Source organism: Cibotium barometz, chromosome 12 (assembly GCF_041138505.1).
Source record: "Cibotium barometz isolate CiBa-2024 chromosome 12, ASM4113850v1, whole genome shotgun sequence".
In the NCBI taxonomy this organism is placed as follows: Eukaryota; Viridiplantae; Streptophyta; class Polypodiopsida; order Cyatheales; family Cibotiaceae; genus Cibotium; species Cibotium barometz.
Genome location: NC_141057.1, coordinates 9,772,841 through 9,794,828, shown reverse-complemented (window position 1 = coordinate 9,794,828; position 21,988 = coordinate 9,772,841). Strand labels below are relative to the sequence as shown.

Below are 21,988 nucleotides of genomic sequence, written 5' to 3'. Positions count from 1 at the left end.
GGGGTATTGGTATCCTACATATGCCAACTCATTGCATTGCAAGGAGTGCCTTGATGATACCTGAGTGCTTGCTTCAGAGACCCTTGGACGTTAATGATAAGGGAACTTGTTGATGCTTCTGAGGTTTATGCAAAAGGCAAATGCTTCTGTTCTCTTTTGCTCCTCTTAAAGTTACCAACTCAACATTTTGTAAGATGCAGAGAACCTAGTTGGTACTAGACCAAGAGAGCGGGAAAGTTGAAAAAACAGTCCCTTAGAGGCTGCACTTCGGAAGCTATGATGGAAGCTTGTATCATGCTGGGTTATCAGATCTCTTGGGAGCACTCCAGTTTCTTGTTGGAGGAGGAGAGATGGGATTTATTGTGTAAACTCTTAAGTGAAGTTAAATGTGAAGTGCAGGGGACTGTAGGAGAAACTCAGATCTTTTATGTCATAAAGTGTATTTGGCCCTTTTCAGTTTATATATAATGCATATTATTGATCCAAAAAAAAGATAAAAAAATTGGAAAGCCTAAAGAAAAAGAAGGGCGTATTACATTAAACGTTATCACAAGAAGCTTTATTTTTTTTAAAAAAAACTTCAAGGTAAAGAACAACACACGTGGCCACCCTCAGCTTCGATGCAGGAGGATATGCAGGCGTGACGTCATAATGTCGCAAGGGGAATATTAAGGGCATTTTATTGGCTAGCCTTGTGGATAAAGGACCACGTCACCATTTTGCCGCTGACTCCTTCTCCCATATTCTCTCTTTCTATTTTGCTGTTAGCATTCAAAAAGAAACCTCCTTTTTGTTTTGTTTTTTTTTTTGTTTTGTTTTGTTTTTTTTTCTGGTTTTTCTTCTTTCGATAAATTTTCGACCCTTTGAGCCCATTTCAATCTGCACACACAGGTTCTCTCTCTCTCTCTCTCTCTCTCTCTCTCTCTCCCTCTCTCTCTCTCTCTCGCTTTTTCTGTCATAGAGATGCTTAGCTTTTCTCGCCATTTTTTGACATTCCTTTGTCTATATAAACATAAATATAATAAATTAATTAATACTCTGCAAAGCTTTGCAAATTGTTGATCTCCAATTTCATTCAAAAAAAATTCAAGACCCATCTTTGAGAAAAGTTCTTTGTTTCCTGGGTTTTTGCAGAGTCTTCATGGGCGTACCTCTGCTCAGGTAATATGATTTCTCCAGAAAAAGCAAGATTTTTTTCCTGTTCCTGTTCTTGTCCCCGTTCCATGCAACTATGATTAGCAGGCCTTATCTTAGATCTTAACAGATGAAGCAGCTCAAACTCATTTGGATCAGTGACTTTGAGGATTGTTTGGCTCCCGATCTTGTCTGGTTGTGGGTGATTGCCTCGTTAGCTAATGAAATTTGGAGTTTATCACGTATATCTTTACCCCAATAGCCTACCCAAAGAAAGTCTTTGGTGGGCATGCGTAGAAGGTTTTGGAGCTGGTCCATATTCCACAGGGAGGTTCTCTTTGTTTTGTTTCTTGATATTTTCTGTTGTCTGAAAAAGAGGGGCAGATGGTGGTTTCCCAAAAGTCATCAGTCTAAGAATTGCTCCATACATCTTTTGTCAGACTATGAATTAGAGAACGAGTGTTGAATGGTCCTCCTAGGAGCCATTAGTATTTTTGGTCATAGTATTTTGGATTAAAAATCCTGTAGAAACTAGTTGTGGCATCTATTCTTGATGCCCCTTTACAATTTCACTTTTATCAAGCTTAATAATAAATTTTAGCACACCACCACATTCTTCATGTTAATTGTAGATTATGCTTTGTATACATCCAACACAAAGTTATTCTTTTCATGTAGCTTGAATATTAGATCCTTTGAGACTGGCCTCCTTTAAGCTTTCCTTTGAGCTTACCTTTGAGGGTGTCTTTCGAGCCTGTCCTTGTACCTATCTTTGAGCATGCCTTTGAGCTTAATTTATATAAGTGTGTATGAAATAGAGATATGTAGGCTCACCAATGAGCTCCAAGATCTTATCATTTATCAAATTCCGTGCCTGTAATACATGATAGGGCTTTGGAAGAGGTAAAACTCTTCTAAAAAAAAACACAGACTTAAACCCTTTATCCAATTGCTTGTAAATTATACATAGTATAATTGTGAACTGATCCCCACTTTATCACAAATATCTTGAGCATCATTGGGTGGAAAAGACTTGCTCACCTTTTACTATCTCTGGCTATGTCCTTAGAGAACTTGCCTCAAAGGATGGTAGGGGACTGTAATTTGACCATTGGAAAAACTTCTAGCATAAGCTACCTTGGTCTTTCAATGAAACCATCAGTTGTTTAGTAATAATCCCTATACAACTGCAACGTTGTAGGAAAATGAGGTGGTTATTTGGGTGCTAGATCTCAGCCTCTCTAGCAATCAAGACTAAACTGGGATGTTTAGTTGCTACACATGATTATGGTTACGAATCAATAGCTATCTTTTGGGCTAGCCAAAACATAGAAAACACCAATGTCATGTGCAGGGTTGATCTTAGAGCTAATCCTGAAGGGCAACAAGATAAAGAAATAGATAAGAACCTGATTTTGGAGCATGTGCTGCTTGAGTAGGCAGGGAAAACTTGTGGGGGACACCGGAAGGCTGTCGGCCAGTGCTGGAAGGAGGAAAAGACCTGGCGGTTGTAGCTTTTGAAGAATATGATGTCCAGGACTTGGCCGACCAGCAGTCGGCCACTTCCCAAAGCCTGTAAAAGGACAAGTTGCTCATTGTTATCATTCAGTCCCTTCCTCGGGATTGGGTCCAAGAGTAGGTATTAGATTAGGTTTCTACCTTTTCATGAAGGCAGCCAAGGGCTGCAAGAGTGTACATCTTTTTTGTACCATATGCATATATTGAATAGTCAGCTCTCTCTCTCCCTCTTCTGTATGCGTTTTGCATCAACCATGTTCCAAGATGGTGTTTAGGGCTGAAAGAAGACTGCTAGAGCTTCTGGATGTGACAACCGATGCGGGTGGTGTCTATATTCAACATACCAACTAGAGTTATGTAGCTCGTCACCAAGCGAATATGGACATTTCCATTTTGAGATAAGTCCATGCGTCATAGTAACCTTGTGCAACCTGGACCACCGTAAGAGCCTCTGTAGTCCATGGGATACTTGGCCACAGATCAGGGACAAAACTTTTACTTCTCAGATTGCTGAGCGCTCTGAACTGAGTTCTTTTTTATAGGCCCCAGCCCACTTATAATGATAAGTGTACTTTTATGTGCATCACATGGGGGGAACTTTACGGGCACATGTGCATCATGAGTTTAGTTGGCATGGTAGACGAGCTACTGCTACCTATTCTAGTTCCTGAAGTCCATTCACATCACATACAAACCTGGAAATAGATGGATCACATATGCTCAACAAAGTAGCTATGTTATGTGCAAATTGTACAAGAAATGTGGAGCAGATCATCATAATCAAGTGGAGTCAAAGAGAACACAGTTGAAGTTGACTCTTTTTGCAGTAGGATCACCACCTTAAGCAGCCCATTGTTGAAGAGAATTTTTGAGACAAGTTCTAAGGCAGAAGTGTGTATTTCCAGTATTCAAGAGTGAAATATAATCCTTATGGATGTGTATCAAATTTAAATTCAATCAGGAAATCGGGACAACAAGACAGAGAAAAGTGATATTGGATAGGTATTGGTCTTTTATCTTCTTTTTGAGGATATGGTTTTATGTTTTGTGTGACTTGGCCATGGATTAATACATAGGGGAGTGGTCTTTTAGCGTGAGAAGCCCATGGAAAGGGTGGTGCTTAATAATGTATGATGCGTCTACTTGTGCTTGGTACACCTTATGTTGTCTCTAATATTTGTTATACATCACTGTCTTCATAAAAAATAGGAGAAAGAGGGCTGTTTATAAAGATAGAAGGGTGGGGAGGCTATTCTTGGCAAATGGTTACCTCTAGTACATGAATTAAACAAGATGAGAGAAAAGTACAAATGCTAGCTTCATAAACAAAATTAAAAACCCAGTATGCCATGTCCAGCAGATGCATGGTAGGAGTCGTTTTCTTGTCATTGATTTAATGTCAAGATCAAATCTTTCTCTAGTAGGCTTTGTACCGTAGCCAAGAGTGTTATGGGCTAGCATGGCTTTACTTGAACGATGGGTGGAAGTTGCAGGGGAATCTTGGAAATGTTGGATTTGAAAGCAGTGTTCTCGGGGCATGCCACATGGCTGTGTCTATGCTTCTGCAACAATTGAACTTGAGCATACACCAAATGCAAGTCTAAAGCTGGAGCTCTGTTACTGGAGCAAAAACTTACCGAAAATGTGTTGTTTGCCGCCGTTAGAAAAGTTACTCTGGTACCTCTATACCAAGTATTGACCACAACTTATGACTGAGCAATTTCCCTGCATGGGAATGATTCAAAATTTTTATTGGTAAATGTATTTTTTACAAGCATCACTACCTACAAGATGTCAGGCATTTCCCTGCGATTCACACTTTTTATGGTGACTGAAAAGTTTGTAGACGATGTTAGTGATATTTGGAACATCTTATGTTTGAAACCATCATCGGAATGTATTCTTTATGCATGATGGCAGCCTGTCTTTCCACATGTTAGGGCATTAGATACTTGGCCTGAGCCTTGTGTCGGTGGTATTTTTGGCTGATGGTTTTTTGTGGTCATGTAATTTGTGTATGTGGATATGTAAAAGAATATTTCCTCTACACTCACAGCGCTGCTGGAAATTGGACGTGAAGGAGGGTCGTGAGCTTGCGCTGCTGATTTTCCTCCCCCTGCCTGCCCCTCTGCTGCCCCCGCCTGCCCTCTGGTGCCCTCGCCTGCCCATCTACAGCCCCCTGCCTGCCCCTGTGCTGCCCTCGCTTGCCCTTCTACAGTCCCCGCCTGCCCCTCTTCTGCCTTCGCCTGCCCTTCTTCAGCCCCCGCCTGCCCATCTGCTCTGCCCCCGCCTGCCCCACTGCTTTTGCTACCCCAGCTGCTCCTGCCTTCGCCCCCCTCTTCTGCACCCACCTCTTTATCAGCAGCAATTTTATCTGGATTCAAGTCGGCCACCCATTTTTTTGATTGGCTTTATGGCTTCTTCTGCCGCAGCCAATCTTTCGTCACCCCCACTGGCCGGCAGAATCATCAATTTTTCACAAGACGAGCTCACCTCTCTTCAGCACAACATTGACCTTGAGGTCCAGAGAGTTTATGGTTCCCACCCCTCTCGCTCGCAAGCCCGTGAATGGCTTCTAGTAGCTCTCCCTTTGGAGCTGATTGTGCATTTCTAGGATGCTCGTTTGCTTGGTAGAGGCTTCTTCGAGGTGGACTTTCATTCTTCAGAAGCTACTTCTCAGATTTTGGCTGGCAGCCCCTTCCCTCTTGGTCCTAGGAACATTTTCTTCTTTCAGTACTAGGTGGGCTTTGATCCTGTGGCGGAGGATCAACGCCTTACCGCGGTCTCATTACGGTTCCCTACTCTTCCTCGGTCCTATTGGAAGCTTTTAGCTTCCATAGGGGCATCCTTTGGCCAAGTTCTAGAGGTACCAATCTTTCCAAGCTCTCTTGCCTCAGTTTCCGCGGCCGTTACCGCCACTCTTGATGGTGTACCCCGAGTCCTTGTGCTTGTTCCTGATCCATCGATTACTGATGATCATGTTATGCTTCAGAGACCTGACGGATCTCATTTCCGCCAGAGGATGGAGATTGCAGGCAGACCTGACCAGTGTCGGATTTGTCGTCGATAGGGTCACATTGCTAGAGATTGTCCCAGATCGAGGGGCTATGCTAGGAGGCGGCGTGGTCCTACCCATCAGAGGCCTTCTGCAGTTGCCGAGACTCTAGTTTCTCCTTTGCCACAACATACCACACAGCGTTGGGTTGTGGTTAGGGATGGCAGGCACCCTCGGACCCCCGTACCTGCCCCTTCACCCTCACCCACACCCCTTATGGAGCACCCTAACCCCTATGCAGCTCTTGCCTCACTGGATGTTGATCCTTCTTTGGAGGATGAGGCTTTGCAGGCACATGATCTGGTTCCTTCACAACAGGAGGATGCTGCATTACAGTTACAGGATGATTGTACCTTTGAGGATGATGTTGCACATTCGCATTGTCATGGTACCTCTCCAGTTCTGAGGACTAGTCCTGGCTTTTCCCCGGAGTGGGAGAGAGAGGTAAGGATTACATCGTCAGATTTTCCCTCCCTTACCTATGCGAGACGTACTTCCGCCTCTAAAGGGGGTCCTTTGTCGACCACGAGATCTGGTCGCTCCTACTCTTAGTCCTTATGAGGATCTCTCTTGGAACATTAAGGGTCGTGGGGGGTTTTTTCTGCGTCGGTGGAAACAAATTGTAAAAACTGTTGAGATATCGAGCTCATCTAGTGAGGCAGTGGACACTGATGACCTGCCTAGGGGATAGGCCCCACACTTACACCACTGGCATGGTTGGTGAGATCATGGGTGATATGCGGCCAGTGGGATGACAGGGGTAGATAATGATGATAAGGTGGAAGTCTGTCTACGTTGTCTCGGGCCACAATACAAGGCGTTCAAGACGTCTATTCAGACTCGGGAAAACATTCCCAATTTCACAGATTTGGTGTCTATGTTGATTATAGAAGAGAAGAGCTTGGGTGAAGACCAACAGTCTTCCCCTGCCAGTTCTCTTCTCCCTCGCATTCCTCGCGCAACTTCCCGGTTGTGCTTGTTTTCTGGTTTTTTGATCTCTTCCCAGTTGGAGCCCGCGCCCTTGGACTTTCCCCTTCAGAGAACTCCATGGCAGCAGCTCCCTCTTCTGCGTCTGAGGCCATGGCCACCGAGTCAAACTCAATCTTGATGTAGCTGTTGCACAAGAACTAGATATCGGTGATCCGTCCTTAGTTCCCAATGAGGGCAGCGCTTGAAGGAGGTCTCACAGTTGCCTGTGCACGAGCTGGCTGCCGACCATTTTTTGCAGACTTATGTGGTGGCTTCCAACGACTGAACAGAAGAGGCTAAGAGCTGGAGGTCCACTTCAGAAAAGACGCAGTTGGGGGCGGCGTGGAGCCTGATCATGGTTTGGGAGTTACAAGCTTTCTTCACCAGATGGTGCCATGGTTTTCTCCAGATCCAGACCCTTTGGCCGGAGTCACTGGCTTCTTTGTCAACGTTTGCTTCCTGAGGCTCCCCAAGGAGTACTAGATGCTTCTTTCATTGATGATCAGACATACCTTGGGCCAGGTGCCTGAGCACCCCCCCCCCCCAGCCCTCTCCATCGCCCTTGAGCCCCCTCTTGTCTGCCCTCTGCTTGCCCCCTGCCCTTCATGCTGCTCAGACCCCCACCTCCTGCCTCGCCTCCTCGTGTGCAGTCCCCTTCCCTCTCCATGCCCAATTCCTCACACTTGCTGCCCCCTCCCCGCATTCGCTCCGTGTGGGCAGCCTCCCCGCCCCGGCCCTGTCCTGCCTGCCGGCACGCCACCCCTCCTCGCCCTCACTTGTCCCTTCCCATCCTGGTTGCCGTGTTCCGCCCGTAATCTCTACCCTCCTCCACCCCCCCCTCCGGCGGGGTTCTTTCCTTGCTCGTCTGCCTCGACTCAGTCCCCTTTCCCATTCTCTTCTCCCTCCTGTTCCGCACGTAGCTTCCCAGTTCTGTTTTCTGGTTTTTTGCTCTCTTCCCAGTTGCCTCTGGACTTTCCCTTTGGAGGACTCCATGGCTGCCGTTCCCTCTTCCCCGTCCGCGGCCGCCCCCAACTGCGTCTTTTTCTGAAGCAGACCTCCAGCTCTTAGCCTGTTCTGTTTAGTTGTCGGAAGTCACCATGTTAGTCTGCAAACTGGTTGGCAGCCGGCCAGTGCGTGGGCAACTCTGAGACTGCCTTCAGGCAGTCCTCATTGGGAACCAAGGATGGATCATCGATGTCGAGTTCTTATGCAACGGCGACATCAGGATCAAGTTTGACTTGGTGGCCCTGGCAGAGAGTACCCTGTCGGGCAAAGTCCGATCATGATTCAGGAGGTACATGCTTTCTTCACCAAATGGAGCCACGCCTAGAGTGGGTTCACATGTGCTTTAAATGTGCTAAGCTTTCGTGAACCTTGTTCACTTTCCCCACATTAATTTTTTTTTTTCATTTGCATATTTACTCGATGTGTCATCTATACATGATATGTCTTCATATTCATCTTCCTCCTCCTGGCGTGGATTTAGTTGGCATCGTCTTCCTGCAATACTCCCACAATGGATTATTGAGTGCCTAATGCATTGATGTGTCCTCCAGTTGTATGCCATCTGCAGTAGTCCCTAAGTCATGAGCAGTCTTATCCACTATACTGATATGGGCTGCACCATCATCATCCCCTTCTTGATACCCTGATCTAGAAGAGGGTTCAAGTGATTGAGTCCTTGACTCATGCACTATTTTCTCTACTACACTACCAATGCGATCAGTGGTGGACGATTAGCCTAGTGAGACAGTGACCCACATATGTACCATAATTTGCAAGTCTTGGACTTGTACCTTTGATCATCCTTATCATCCCAGCCCAACTAAGATATGTCAACCATTACCTCTTGGATTTTTCCAGCTACCATATCAGCATCTAATACCATGTGAGCCAATATCATCATCATGGTCATCAACTCCCTCGTGCTGCAAATCATCCCACACAACTTGGGCATCCACCTGTAACTCTCTTAATTACTTTTTTTCCTCATGCATGAGGTCTTTACCTTCATCTACATCTATGTGTGCAGCCTGGGCTTCTATTGTTGACACCATTGTGGCCTCATTAACATCTCAAAATTCATAACCCCCTGCCCCAATTTCTCCTGCATACATATCACACTGACATCCCATCCATTGCCCGAGGGTACGTCCACTCCTTGGGGAGCTTGAGGAAGCAAACGGTGATTGTACCTCCCCCTCCCTCTCCCCCTGCAGAGCCTCACCCTCAGAAGGGGTGCTTCAGTGGTCTTCAGGCCACAGCTATGGACACAGGAATTTTCCAGCTCTGAAGGAGAGTCTTCATGGTTGCGGTTTGCACTCGGTGGAGAATCTTTGGTCTCAGTGGTGGTTGCTTGAGTTTCAGGGCTAGTAGAGGAGGAGTCAGGACTCTTCTCACGTGCCGTTTGCATTGGGTGGAGATTCTTCAGTGTGTGGTGTCATGGAGGCACCACAGGAGGACATATCACCAGATTTGTCTTCACCTTGGGAGGATCTACCAGCGGAGGTGTCTTCATAGTGCACATATTTCTTGGCAACTGAACGTTGCAGGTCTTTGTGCTGACCTATCAAGGATAGAATGTGAGACTTCTCACTGGATGCAAAGTGGTCTCGTAGTGTTGGGGTCTTGGGTACCTTGGATGAGTTTTGCTTGGATCTTTTCTTTCTATGAGAGGGCACTTCATGTGGATACTGTGTGCAGCTGAGGGCAATGCAAGCGAGGGAGAATGTGACACACCGTACATGCAGGTATACATGGATGACTTGTAGGAACTAGGCAGCAACAACAAATGCAGGCGCAAATTGTGCATAGGCGTAGGTGCCATGTGGCAAGTGATAATGTGCTAGGTTGTGAACACATCGGCAACATTTGACCAGCACAGTAAGGTACTAGCACCTATATATACACATGTTGGAAAATCACCAAAATCATTTGCATTTCTCACCGTTTGACTTCACAGAGCGTTTCTCTGTGGGGGAAGTGCTAGCCAGGAGTATTCAACAGGTCAGAGGGCTGTACTTGCCGTTTTTACTTTTTAGCCATATCTCCCAGTCAGTTGTAAACGATTTCTTGTACATAATAGAGAATAGTAGTTTTAGGACTCTTGTGTGTGCTCTATGTGTTGATTTTCCGCTGCACTTACTCTCAAACCCTAGCACATAGACATGAGTGTTTTACAAACAGAGTCTCCCAAGATTTCTTTGCTGCAACCAGGCCCCATTTTTGCCACAAGGTTATTAGTGTCAGAATGCGCAGCGGAAGACTAATGCACGTAGGAGATGCATCACCATCGAGCTCCACGAACACCCCCAACGGGCACTGCAGCATCCCTCCACCGGGCTCCCATCTCTCGGTGAGCTGCCTCCCAAAACACCGGCTGGAGGAGATGACTATGACAAGGTGCCACTCTAGCCTCTATTTGGCTCTTCAACTTCCCATGCTTCCACTTATGGGATAATCCAAGGCACCTTCTAGCCATAGATCACACGCTCGAAATCGCCAACCTTCCAACAATTAGATCCTTGAGGAGGCCAGATAAATTGATGACTACTACCCTTTCAGAGGTTCGGGCTGTAGCCTCGGGGTATTACAACAGCCGGCTCTCATCTGAGCCGGACTCTTCCCAGCTGGGAGGAGGCCTGCCAGAGGGTCTGGCAGCACATTGAGCCTCTGGACAAGCTTGGATCTTTTTCCTGGAAAAAATAAACAAGGAGAGGATCTATTTCTGTAGATGTGGGAGATACTCACACAGCGGCCAGCTTACATTTGAATTAGAGGTGGGGTGCCCAACCAAACTGCCCTGCTTGACACCACCTTTGCACTGCCCACCTACACTGCTTGGTCAAAGCTTTTCTGGCTGTGACTCTCCACATGGATTTTCACATGGAAAAGAGGTACATTCTCTAATGTGTGGGTAAATACAAGTGATAACTGACCTAGTAATGGGTTTGATAATCCTGAAGAATAAGAACTTTGTGGATAAAAATCTCAGCCAGTTTTGAGGTGTCATCATGAGATTTACATGGAACAAGGAGCTTCGTCCCCTTTAGCCACAAAATTGAGAAGGTTATTAAAGATGTGACTCTTTTGCAATCCCACATCCCACGCCAGAGTCCATGGACATATCTTTTCATGATCTAAAGTATATAGAGGACAAATGAGCTTGCTTCCTGGTTGTTTGGATGCGGTTTATGAAAACCTAGAAAATTTACATAACTATGCACATCCTTCTTCATTCGAGGCTAAAAGAGGGGGAGGAGTTTGTTCTGGCCCTGAGTTTGATGCCCTGATGTCGCAGAATCACGTGTTTCTTGTGAGGAACTGACCACACATTGTTTACTTTGTTATATGTTTCAATCCTTAATTTTTCTCTTGTGACTGGGACATTCTGCTTTTATTCATAATTTGAAAGGATGTGAGTATGCTATTATTGTTACAGTGAAGCCTCAAATTTGAAATCAAACGGGTAAACATCAGCATCTTGATTGCGTTTTAACCAACTGCCAACTTTCTTTTTCTCTCAAGTAGGCAGACACAAGACTTGATTGCAGCGATGCATATGGCCAAGATGTTACGTCTCAAGCTGACCGCAGCAGTGATGGTTTAATGGGCTGTAGTCAAAACTGCTCTGAGCATCTCTCAAAATGCATGGGTGAGCCTGCCAAGACTGAATTATCTTGCCCTTGTATTTCTCACAAAATCATTTACACCTAAGTATTTTTTTAAACAACATTTAAAAAAAAAGTTGTTTCACATTCTCTCATTTTTTGACATTGGAAGAACGGCATGTGTTTACCTTTGCTTTATTTTAGTTGTCTTAATCCTGTTCCTTGGCCTGAAAAAGGTGCCGATATAGGCTATAGCACACACGTTTGTAAGATATAGTTAGTGACACCTGTGTGCCGATACAGCACACAGGTTTGTAAGATATAGTTAGTGAACCCAAAATAAACCTCAAAATCTTCTCAAAGCGGTATGATTATTTTCTAGTTAGATGCTTGCATTACTTTTTTACAAGCTCTCAAGTTAAGGAGCATTTAGAAGGTAGTATTTTTTTTTGTAAGAAATCTGTTAGTAGGCAATCTGTGACGACAACAATTCTCTGTATCCTTTCAATGCCTTATATAGTAGTAGGATCTATATTAGGAAAAAGAGTTGGTCATAACATACATATTTTACTGTGCACACAAATTTGAAGATAAAGTAAAGTTTGTAACAGAAGAAGATGTGTGGGTAACCTTAAAGAACACTCTCTGCAAAGTAGATTTTCCTTAAGGTTATATCGCCAGCATTCTTGAGACATGTCCTCCAAGAGAGCACAAGGGTTTTGTTTTTGTACTCATAAGAAGCTTGAGATTCTGAAACAGATCCAACTTGGTGGTATTGCGAAAGTGTAGAAGCCAAGTGCTTGCATTTAATGGTGCATCACCTAGATTGCTGTCACTTTATGTAAGTTGCGACCACCAAAGAAATGAAATGCTAGCATAAGGAAGTTTAAGAGTTTATCTATGAATGCCATACAGACATCTAGGTTAGGAAACCTGATGGCTGCTGAACTCCAGCTCCCCGTACTGTTGCGCGCCCTTCTCTTTGCCTGCACACCTGTGGGCTGCCCGCCATTCCCTTCGCCCCCCCCCCCCCCCCCCCCCCCTCCTCTCTGGCTGCCATTCACTTCGCTTGCCTCCTCTTCGCACTTCTCCTCCTGCTGGCCTCCCCTTCTTTGCTGCGCAGTCCTGCTGCCTTCACCTCCTGCCCGCCATCCCCTTCTTTGCTCCTCCTCCTGCCTGCCTTCACCTCACCCTGCCCTGCCCCCCATCCAGCCCTTCCTTCCCCGCCTTGCTCCTGCCCTTCTGCCCGCCTTTGCTTCTGTTGCTGCCATCTCCTGCCCTTCTTGCCGTCCCCTCCGCCTCCCTTCTCTTCGCTTCCCCTCCTCTGTCGTGCTCAAGTATGGAATATTCCTTATCAGGTTTCAAGGCGACCTTTCGTTCTGTTTAGCATCATGGCTAATCAACCCCCTCCAGCCGGCGGGCGAACCATCCATTTTCACAAGACAAGCTTGAGTTCCTCTTCGCTGAAATTGAGAAAGACTCCAAGACGACACTCATTGGAAAAATCTTTGGCTCTCACCCCTCATGTATCTAGGCCCGCGATTGGGTACTAGCGGCGTTGCCTTCCAACTCCGCACTCCACTTTAAAGATGTGAGGCTACTTGGGAGAGGATTCTTCCAAGCAGACTTTGATGCAGATGAGGTAGCCTCAGAAGTGCTCAAGGGAAGTCCCTTCCCTTTGGGACCAAGGAAGATTTTCTTCCTACTGTACACTAGCTACTTCAACCCTATCGAAGAAGACCAGAACCGTTACCCTATCACACTCATATTCCTAGGTCTTCCTCATGCTTATTGGCCATCGTTGGAGGCCATCGGGGCTGCCTTTGGACTGATCCTATAGGTGCCCACCATCCCAGGTTTTCCCACTTTTGCTGCTCAGGTAGCCACTGGCTCGGCTGATGTTGTTCCCAGGGTTATGGTGTTGGCTCGTGACAGTGAGCCCTTTGAGGATTTTGTGCTGCTTCCGGGACCTAGAAGCAAAGTATGGAGATGTTAGCAGGTAGACCTGATCAGTGCTGGGTTTGGGTGGGCCACTTTGCGCGGGATTGCCCTAGGGCTAGGGGTCATAGGAGGCGGTGCAAACACGCTCCCCAAGCGACATAGCCTATTGCTTCTCCTCGGCCATCCTTTTGCTAGGAGTGGCGGGTCATCTCTCACGGCTGCCCTCTAGGTGGGAATGCTGGGGCACAAGATGAGGCCTTCCCCAAAGATAATGTATGCATTGGGTCAGAGTGATGAGTTTGCAGAGTCATCCTCACAAAAGGATGTTGCATGAGGATGGAATGACTGTGTTGAGTCCTCCTTGCTTGGGATGGACAATATGTAGGATGCACTTGGTATGGATACAGAAGACATGTTGCTATATTATGAGGCCTTGCAGGACTGTGCAGAGTCCACGATAGAGTGAACATGCTAACATTGGGCTTTTCTCCAAGGATTACCCCCTTCTACTACATTAGGAGAGGTGGGCCCAAACTCAAGCCAAGCGTTTGCTTAGGTCCGGAATCAAAACCCTCTTTATCATGAGGATTATCTCATGGAATGTGCAAGGTCTAGGGAGGCTTTCCACGCGCTCTAGGAAGCGCCTTGTTAAGGGTTAGCTCCACCCTGCCATTACAGGTGGACCTATGGATGTGTTGCTTCTACAGGAGCACAAATTGGATATGTTCCAGTGTGGTAAAACTGGTAAGATCCTCTCTGGACACACTTTTTGGTCCGGTGCACAAGGGACCAAAGGTGGGTTATGCATTTCAGTGTCAGCATCACTTTTGCCTTATGTTATTGGCCATGGCGTTATCATACTTGCTAGGATACAATGTATTATGGTTATGCAGGAGGGATTGAAGCTGGGTATCTTGAATATCTATGTACCTAAGATACGAGGAGAGAGGGTAGTCCTATGGGGAACCATCACAGATCTACTACCCGTGGTGATCATTGGATTGTTGGAGGAAACTTGAATATGGTTGAGCAGCCATTGGACAAAAAGTGTGGCCGTGAGGGTAGAACACACCCCTTGGAGAGATTTGGAGGCTTTGTGATCATCTTGACCCGCGGGAGAGACTTGTTTTGGCCCTCGAGAGGACTAGCCAGCACTATCATTCTGTTGCCTTGACCAAGAAAGAAGAGGCTCTAGACAAGGAGCGAAGTATCAGACGTAGGTTGGCTGCGCGTCAGAGGGAACACAAGAAGCATCCTGCGTCCTCTTGGATCCCAGACCTTTTGTCCACTGTCAGAGCTGAGTTACAGGTGGCCGTGAGGGTAGAACACACCCCTTGGAGAGAGTTTCCTCGGAGAGATTTATACTTTCCTTCTATGGCAAGGATTGTTGGACAGAGGACGATTTCCAAAGGAGGCCTAATTCCTTATCTTACTAATGGCATAACCGTAGAAGTGGGGATGGATGCATCTTTGCACGGTTGGACAAATTTTTTGTGGATGACTGGGGTGTGGATAGAGGAGGCTCTATTGCCGTCATTGCCCGGTTGTCTTGTGCATCACGGAAATTGGGAGCTAGAAGGGTGTACCGCGTGTCTGCATCCTAGACTCTCTCTATCAGGATGCAGAGACTTCCCTGGAGGCTAGAGAGATTTGGAGGCTTTGTGATCATCCCGACCCTTGTGAGAGACTTGTTTTGGCCCTTGAGGCTTGAGAGGACTAACCAGCACTATCATTCTGTTGCCTTGGCCAAGAAAGAAGAGGCTCTAGACAAGGAGTGAAGTATCAGACGCAGGTTGGCTGCGCTTTAGAGGGAACACGAGAAGCATCTTGTGTCCTCTTGGATTCCATACCTTTTGTCCACTGTTAGCGCTGAGTTACAGGTGGCCATGGATAGGTGGGCTGAGTTTGCATTTCTGCTTATCAGGCATTTTGGACACAGATGGGTGGCAGATGCAACAAACCATTTTTCTCCGCACATGGACCTATGCACAATAGGAATAGTTTGAGATGCTTGCAGGATTCTCAAGGAGAATTTCATATTGATCCAAATAAGGTGAGGATTATTGCTTCAGATTTTTATGAGGCCTTGCTCTTTGTAGAGGCACAATCTTTGGACAGAGACAACATATAGTTTGGGAGCGCATGCCCAGGCTTGTTACAGATGATATGTGTGCCTCTTTGGATGCCCCCTTTTCGAAGAATGAGCTGAGACATGCTTTGCATGCCCCTCTCGAAAGGCCAATGCCCAGGGGATTATGGTCTCCCTCCATCCTTCTTCTTGCAGTTTTGGGATTACATCGGTGATGATGTTACTACTGATTTGTAGGAGGTGTGGTGTACTGGTATGATATCCCCTTTGATCACGGAGGGTCTTATCCACCTTGTCCCGAAAGGCGGGGATAAGACCAATATCAGACAGTGGAGGCCCATTACTTTGCTTGGTTTCGCTAACAAAATCTTAGTGAAGGCAGTTAGTATGAGGCTTTAGCTTGTTCTTCAGAGAGTTATTCATGATACACAGAATGGTTTCCTCCGAGGAAGGAGTATTTTTTATAACATCTTTTCATTCTGGGAAGTTGTGGAGTGAGCTAAATCTAGCCAACAACCCTTGGCCATTCTTTTGCTAGACTTTGAAAAAGCTTATGATAGAGTGGATTGAGACTTCTTGGAAGGCACGATGGCACGGATGGGTTTCTCCTAGGAGTGGAACAAAGGGGTCTCATGTATGTATAAGGAGGTCCACAGCACAGTTTTAGCTTGTGGGGGGCGTGGTGAGCACTTTCAGATCTCCCGCCATGTGAGGCAGGGATGCCCCTTAGCTCCACTACTCTACCTTTTAGTAGTGGAGGCACTCTCAAGTGTCCATGTTCCCCATTTGCTCTCTATTGTTCCACCAACACATGGTAGCAACAATATGCAAGAGAGCACGTAGGACAAGAGAACACTACACAGGGTATGTGATCTTGTAATCTGGTTCCTCCCTCCTACTACTTGCTTCCATATTTAAGCATAAAAGCTTACCAATTGCAAGTAGAGTCGATGCCAGCGGAAGTCTTTGTGATGGAAGTGGTTGGAGTGTTGAAATCTTTGTTTTGTCGCAATCCTTCGCGACAAAAGTCTTCAAGAGGATGAAGGGAACCGTAGGAAAGCTTTCCCTATGGTTCAACTTGAGAAAGGAAGGCTGAAATTAGGGTTTTCAGCAAAAAGACCAGAAATTACAGCAAGAAAGAGAGCTGTTTTGCTGAATTCAGTCGTGTGTAGGAGAGTGAATAGCACCCGGAAACACTCTTGTTCTACTCAAGTGTCCATGTTCCCCATTTGCTCTCTATTGTTCCACCAACACATGGTAGCAACAATATGCAAGAGAGCACGTAGGACAAGAGAACACTACACAGGGTATGTCTCCCTCCCTCAAGGCTCATACACACTCTAGTCTCTCTCTCTCTCTCTCTAGGTCATTATGGCCTTTTGAAGACGTTTTCTCATAGGTCATTATGGCCTTTTGAAGACGTTAATATAACATTTCATTTCATTTCATTTCTCTCTCTCTCTCTCTAGTCTCCTATATGGACAACAATGAGAAAATAGCAGTGATGAAGCAAACAAGGTCTCTCCAAGGGACAAAGGTATGGATAGCTGATGAACTCACCCCGCTACAACTCAAGAACAGATCGGCAGAGCTGAATAAAGTTAAAGAAGCAAGAAAGAATGGCAAATGGGCAATATACAGAGGAGGACAAGCAATCATTAAAGAATTCCGTACCCCACCCCCCTCAAGAGCAAATCCATCCATGGATGAAATATAGCTATTTTTATTTTGAACCTCAATTTCGAACTAGATGCAATAGAACCCATTGTAATTTAAACTCTTAAGAGTCTTAAGAGTTCATTTTGAGTTATTTTTTTTTTTCAGTTTTATGCCTCTTTGGCATCGATACCCAGAGTGGAATGTAAATGGATGTACCTGATCTGTCCCATAGGTCGGATTCGGCCTCCCGTGGACGTTAATATAACTTTCTTTCTTTCTTTCTCTCTCTCTCAACTTTCACTCTATATATATATGCAGATGTAGAGCATATACAGCCATCAGAGAGAGATATCCCATTTTATTCAGAGAGCCACATTCCCTACGCCAGATCTTTGAGACAGCAGACTAGCGCATACTGGGGAGATTCATTCTAGACATACAGCGCCACAGAGAGACATCATTACATGCTCAGACAGCTCCAAAGGGGGGACGACAGACACAGATTACCACATTTTTTCAAAGATCCATCCCACTACGGCAGGGAATTACTCTCCAGAGAGCAGAGACACTCAGAGCCCGCAGGAGACAGAGGACACCTGGCTTTCGGACACCATGCCTATACCAGAGAGAGATGACAGAGATCAGAGCTCAGTTTCATAGAGAGGGTGCGGAGTGACTGGCTCGCTTCAAAGCACACCCAGGCATGTTCTTCAGGGAGCTGTGGACACCCCCTTCATTGATGTATACCATTTTATACCCCCAGTATGGTACAGGATGGAGCTAGCTAGGTTGCATATCATGATTGTATACTCCATGCATATAGCTTTGCATTCTCCTAGTAGTAGAGCTCCATCCCCTCCCCCACTCATTGTACTTATTGCACACCCAGATTCAGCTTTTTAGTTCAGTACTTTTTCATTTTGTTGGGATGACAGAGGATACCCCATACAGGTACACCGATTTGTCTCATAGACCGAGTTCGGTCTTTTGGAAGACGTTAATAAAATCTTTCTTTCTTTCTCTCTCTCTCTCTCTCTCTCTCTCTCTCTCTCTCTCTCTCCATGCATATAGCTTTGCATTTCTCCTAGTAGTAGAGCTCCATCCCCTGCACACCCAGATTCAGCTTTTTTTGTTTAGTACTTTTTCATTTTGTTGGGATGACAGAGGATACCCCATTCAGGTACTCCGATTTGTCTCATAGGCCGAGTTCGGTCTTTTGGAAGACATTAATAAAATCTCTCTCTCTCTCTCTCTCTCTCTCTATATATATATATATATATATATATATATATACACACTCTATATATATATATATTATATATATTATATATATAATATATAATATATATATATATATAGAGTGTGTGTATATATATATATATATATATATATAGAGTGTGTGTATATATATATATATATATATATACACACACACTCTATATATATATATATTATATATATTATATATATAATATATAATATATATATATATATAGAGTGTGTGTATATATATATATATATATGTATATATATATATATGTATATATATATAATATATATATATATAGAGTGTATATATATATATATATATATATATTATATTATATTATATTATATTATATATATTATATATGAAGTATATATAATATATATATATATATATATATATATATAGATATATATATATATATATATAGTATATAATATATACTCTCTATATATAATATATATATATAGAGTATATATATATATATATATATATACTCTATATATTAGAGTATATATATATATATATATATATATATATATATATATATATATATATATATATATATATATATATATATATATATATATATATATATATACTCCATATATAATATATATATATATAAACAAACACCTCTAACACGCCTCTAAAGTCTCTAAAAAATACGAGTCTTTCGAGGCGCGTACCATACCCGCCTCGTAGTACCAAATGCCTCTGACGCCTCTAACAACCTTGCGCACGGTTCATGGGCGGGCATCCCCTTACCTGGAACTATGCATTGGTCAAGCAAGCATGAAAACAACATGCAATTTCAATTGCAATCAAGCACATAAAGATGCTATGCAATGCAGCATTGGTATAGACAATCCCCGTTCATGAGACTATACCAAAATAGACGTGCTCCAAGAAAGTACACGAGGTACTAGACCCAATGGAACACCAATCCACCAGGCATTTTCGGGCATGTACACAGAGGCACAAGTCCCAACGGAAAGTCAATTCCACAATATCACACGAGTGGCCTCAATCCCTGGCATATTCAACTACCATGGACACTAGTCCAATGTACATACATGATGAGAAAGCATGGGTGGACCAATTGGGTGGCCAAATGGTGACAGTTAGTTGAGGAGGCTTACAGGCAACCCATTGTGTGGAATGACTTGATCTTGGATGAATTTGGTAGACTTCTTGGAGAAGCCACACGTATCCAGTGGGTTGCTTGGGTGACTCTTCGTCCCTCAGTGTTGGATTGGAAAAGGCTCATGAGTCTCATGGAGGATGAAAGAATGCCTCGCACCTAGCACTTGAGAGGCACTAGTCACAGGATTATGTAGGTGAATGCAGCCATACCTAACCCCACTGGATCACAGGGAACTTCGTGGAAGGGCCTCATCACTTATGGTTTGGGGTATTCTCAGGAACAGGGGGACCTATTCAGGTCATGTGCCTCCCCACTTTGGGTGAGGATGATGTACCGGTCTTCTACTCCATTCCGGATAGATGGCTCTTGGAGAGAAGTCTTGCGCAGGATATCATTGAGGGTCTGGCGGTCCGGCCGGTGAGAGTGGTGGGCAGGGCGGGAAAGCAATATTGATCCATCTCAAGGGATGATTACGGAGTCTTGGAGCCTCTGGTTATATGTGGGTGTCCTATCAAATACTTGCACTGGGACCCTGGTGAGTGGGAGTGGAGGGATGCCTTTAACCCCAAGAAGGGCATGCCCTTCTTTGGTTGCACTATGCAGAACGCCAGACACTTGGTTGTGGGACAAATCTAGAGAGTTCCTACTTCTAGACCGCATTGGGAGGCTTATGGGATCACCCTTTGTTATTCAGGGAGCTTTTTGGTAGAGGTTGTTGCACTTGTACAGGGAAACAAAGATTTCCTCTTTCATTTGGCTTTCTCTACATAGTGGACTTTCCACCAACCAGTGTAGGTCGGTCATTGGCGCTAGCCTAGCCTGTTCGAGATGTGTGGGAGCTTCAGAGGCAGTTTACCATTGCTTATGGGAGTGCAGGGAGGCACATAGGATATGGACTGCAATAGCACACCTCTTTGGAAGGATGAGGAAATATGCCTACATTTTTTTTGGTGCTATTGTCTGGTTGACATTGTTGGGCCCACAAATTAGATTTGAAGGGAGCGATAGAGATATGATCATGCAGGTTACCCAGAGTTTGGGTCAACGGTGTCTTCTTTAGAACATGCCAGAGTCAGGCTACGTACCTCCAGCTCAGAGGTTGGACTATGCATGGGAGATTATTGCTAGCATCATAGTGTGGCACATCTGGAAGGCTACATGCACTGAGGCCATGGAGGGCACTTTGGTTTATGATACCCAGTGCATTTGCAGGATCTGCTGTGATATTATCCACATGCTCATGCCTCTTGGGCGAGGATTTAGGGAACTTCGAGGGCCACAGAGAGGAAACATGGCCAATTTATGAGAGAATGGGATCAAGCATCTTTTTCACTCGATCTCATATGGGGCCTTGCTGGCAGCGCAAGGCACCTGATTGGTTGAGGTTTCCCCCTTGCTTGGTCTGATATCTCCCTTTTTGTAAATTTTTTTCATACTTAATAGATGCCTCTTTTTTGGGGAAACTTAAGGCTTGTAGAGAGCAATAATTTGCAACTAGGATGAAAGTATTGTGCCCTTTGGGGATGGCATACTTGACAAAACAAACAACCAGTAGTATGTGTCTTGGTAACATATATTTCAAATGGTGTTGTGGATAAACAACAATGGAATTTGTCGAGGACCAAGAGGGCGCTGTACTGGTTTTTGCTGTGTACTTTGTGTCACCCTGCAGGTAATAGATGTGGTATGGTGAATCATCGGTCTTGGTACATATTGTTCCTTAATGGTGCTAATCTGACACTGACATGAAAGTTGCATGTAGTCTGTGTTGTCCATTTCGTTGCCTGTATTTGCCATTTTGCTGCCCCAATTCTAGGAAGAAAAAGATTAGGAGCGTGTGTCTGGTCCACCACTTGGTCAGTGTGTAGAATCCACATAGTCTCTTTGTGTGTTTGCAACTTTCATGCTAGAAAATGTTGTGCAACTGGTCATTGTACTGTGAAGGGGGCCAAAACCTTACTTGAAAAAGCAATAAAAGCGCCCTTGGTTCTCATATAATACCAAATGAGATATATCATGCTCCTCTTTCTCAGCTGATTGAGTATTTGCATATTGCATAACATGTTGGACCAAAGGCAATAGAGCATGCTCCTCTTTCTCAACTATTGTGTTTTGCATATTGCTCATCTGGAACTCCATGTGCTCCTGCTTCAAATACACCTCAAAGCTTGTCTCTAAATGCAGCAGGTGTGATGAGATTTGCAGATGCCCAAGAGACATCCTCATTGCACGTGACATGTGAATACCTAGGTGTATGAGCTTCTCTACAAAACCCTCCTCTATTGGTGCTGTACATACCTAGGTGTATGAGCTCATTGGTAGTTGGCATGGTGGCTCTTCAAATGCTCCTCCTCCTCCACTGATCCCAAAAGTCGAGCACAGGGTTTTTTAAAAAAGATTTGGCCTTCCACTCTTATGTTACTCTTTTATTTTCTCCACTTTTAAACTTTCTGATCTTCTTCAGTAGTATTAAATTTTTTATGCAATCGAAAATTGAGATGTGTTTGTCTGTGATATAAAAATTAGTAGCATGCCCAAGAAATATTAAAATTAAAGTGTAATCATTCCTCAAATATTGTAAATCACCAGTCTACAAACA

At 44.6% G+C, this 21,988-nt stretch overlaps 1 protein-coding gene across 2 annotated transcripts in view; it reads left to right on the top strand.

Moving 5' to 3' along the window:
* Positions 1-708: 708 nt before the first annotated feature.
* LOC147633032 (uncharacterized) overlaps positions 709-21,988 on the top strand; it is a 34,137-nt gene continuing 12,857 nt past the window's right edge. The window contains exons 1-3 of one of the 2 annotated variants that reach the window (XM_086806030.1): positions 709-891; positions 1,135-1,161; positions 11,207-11,330. In XM_086806030.1, the coding sequence (XP_086662156.1) occupies positions 11,285-11,330 (46 nt within the window). In that variant the 5' untranslated portion in view covers positions 709-891; positions 1,135-1,161; positions 11,207-11,284. The remainder of the gene's footprint in view (positions 892-1,134; positions 1,162-11,206; positions 11,331-21,988) is intronic. The other variant, XM_086806031.1, reaches the window with a different exon arrangement.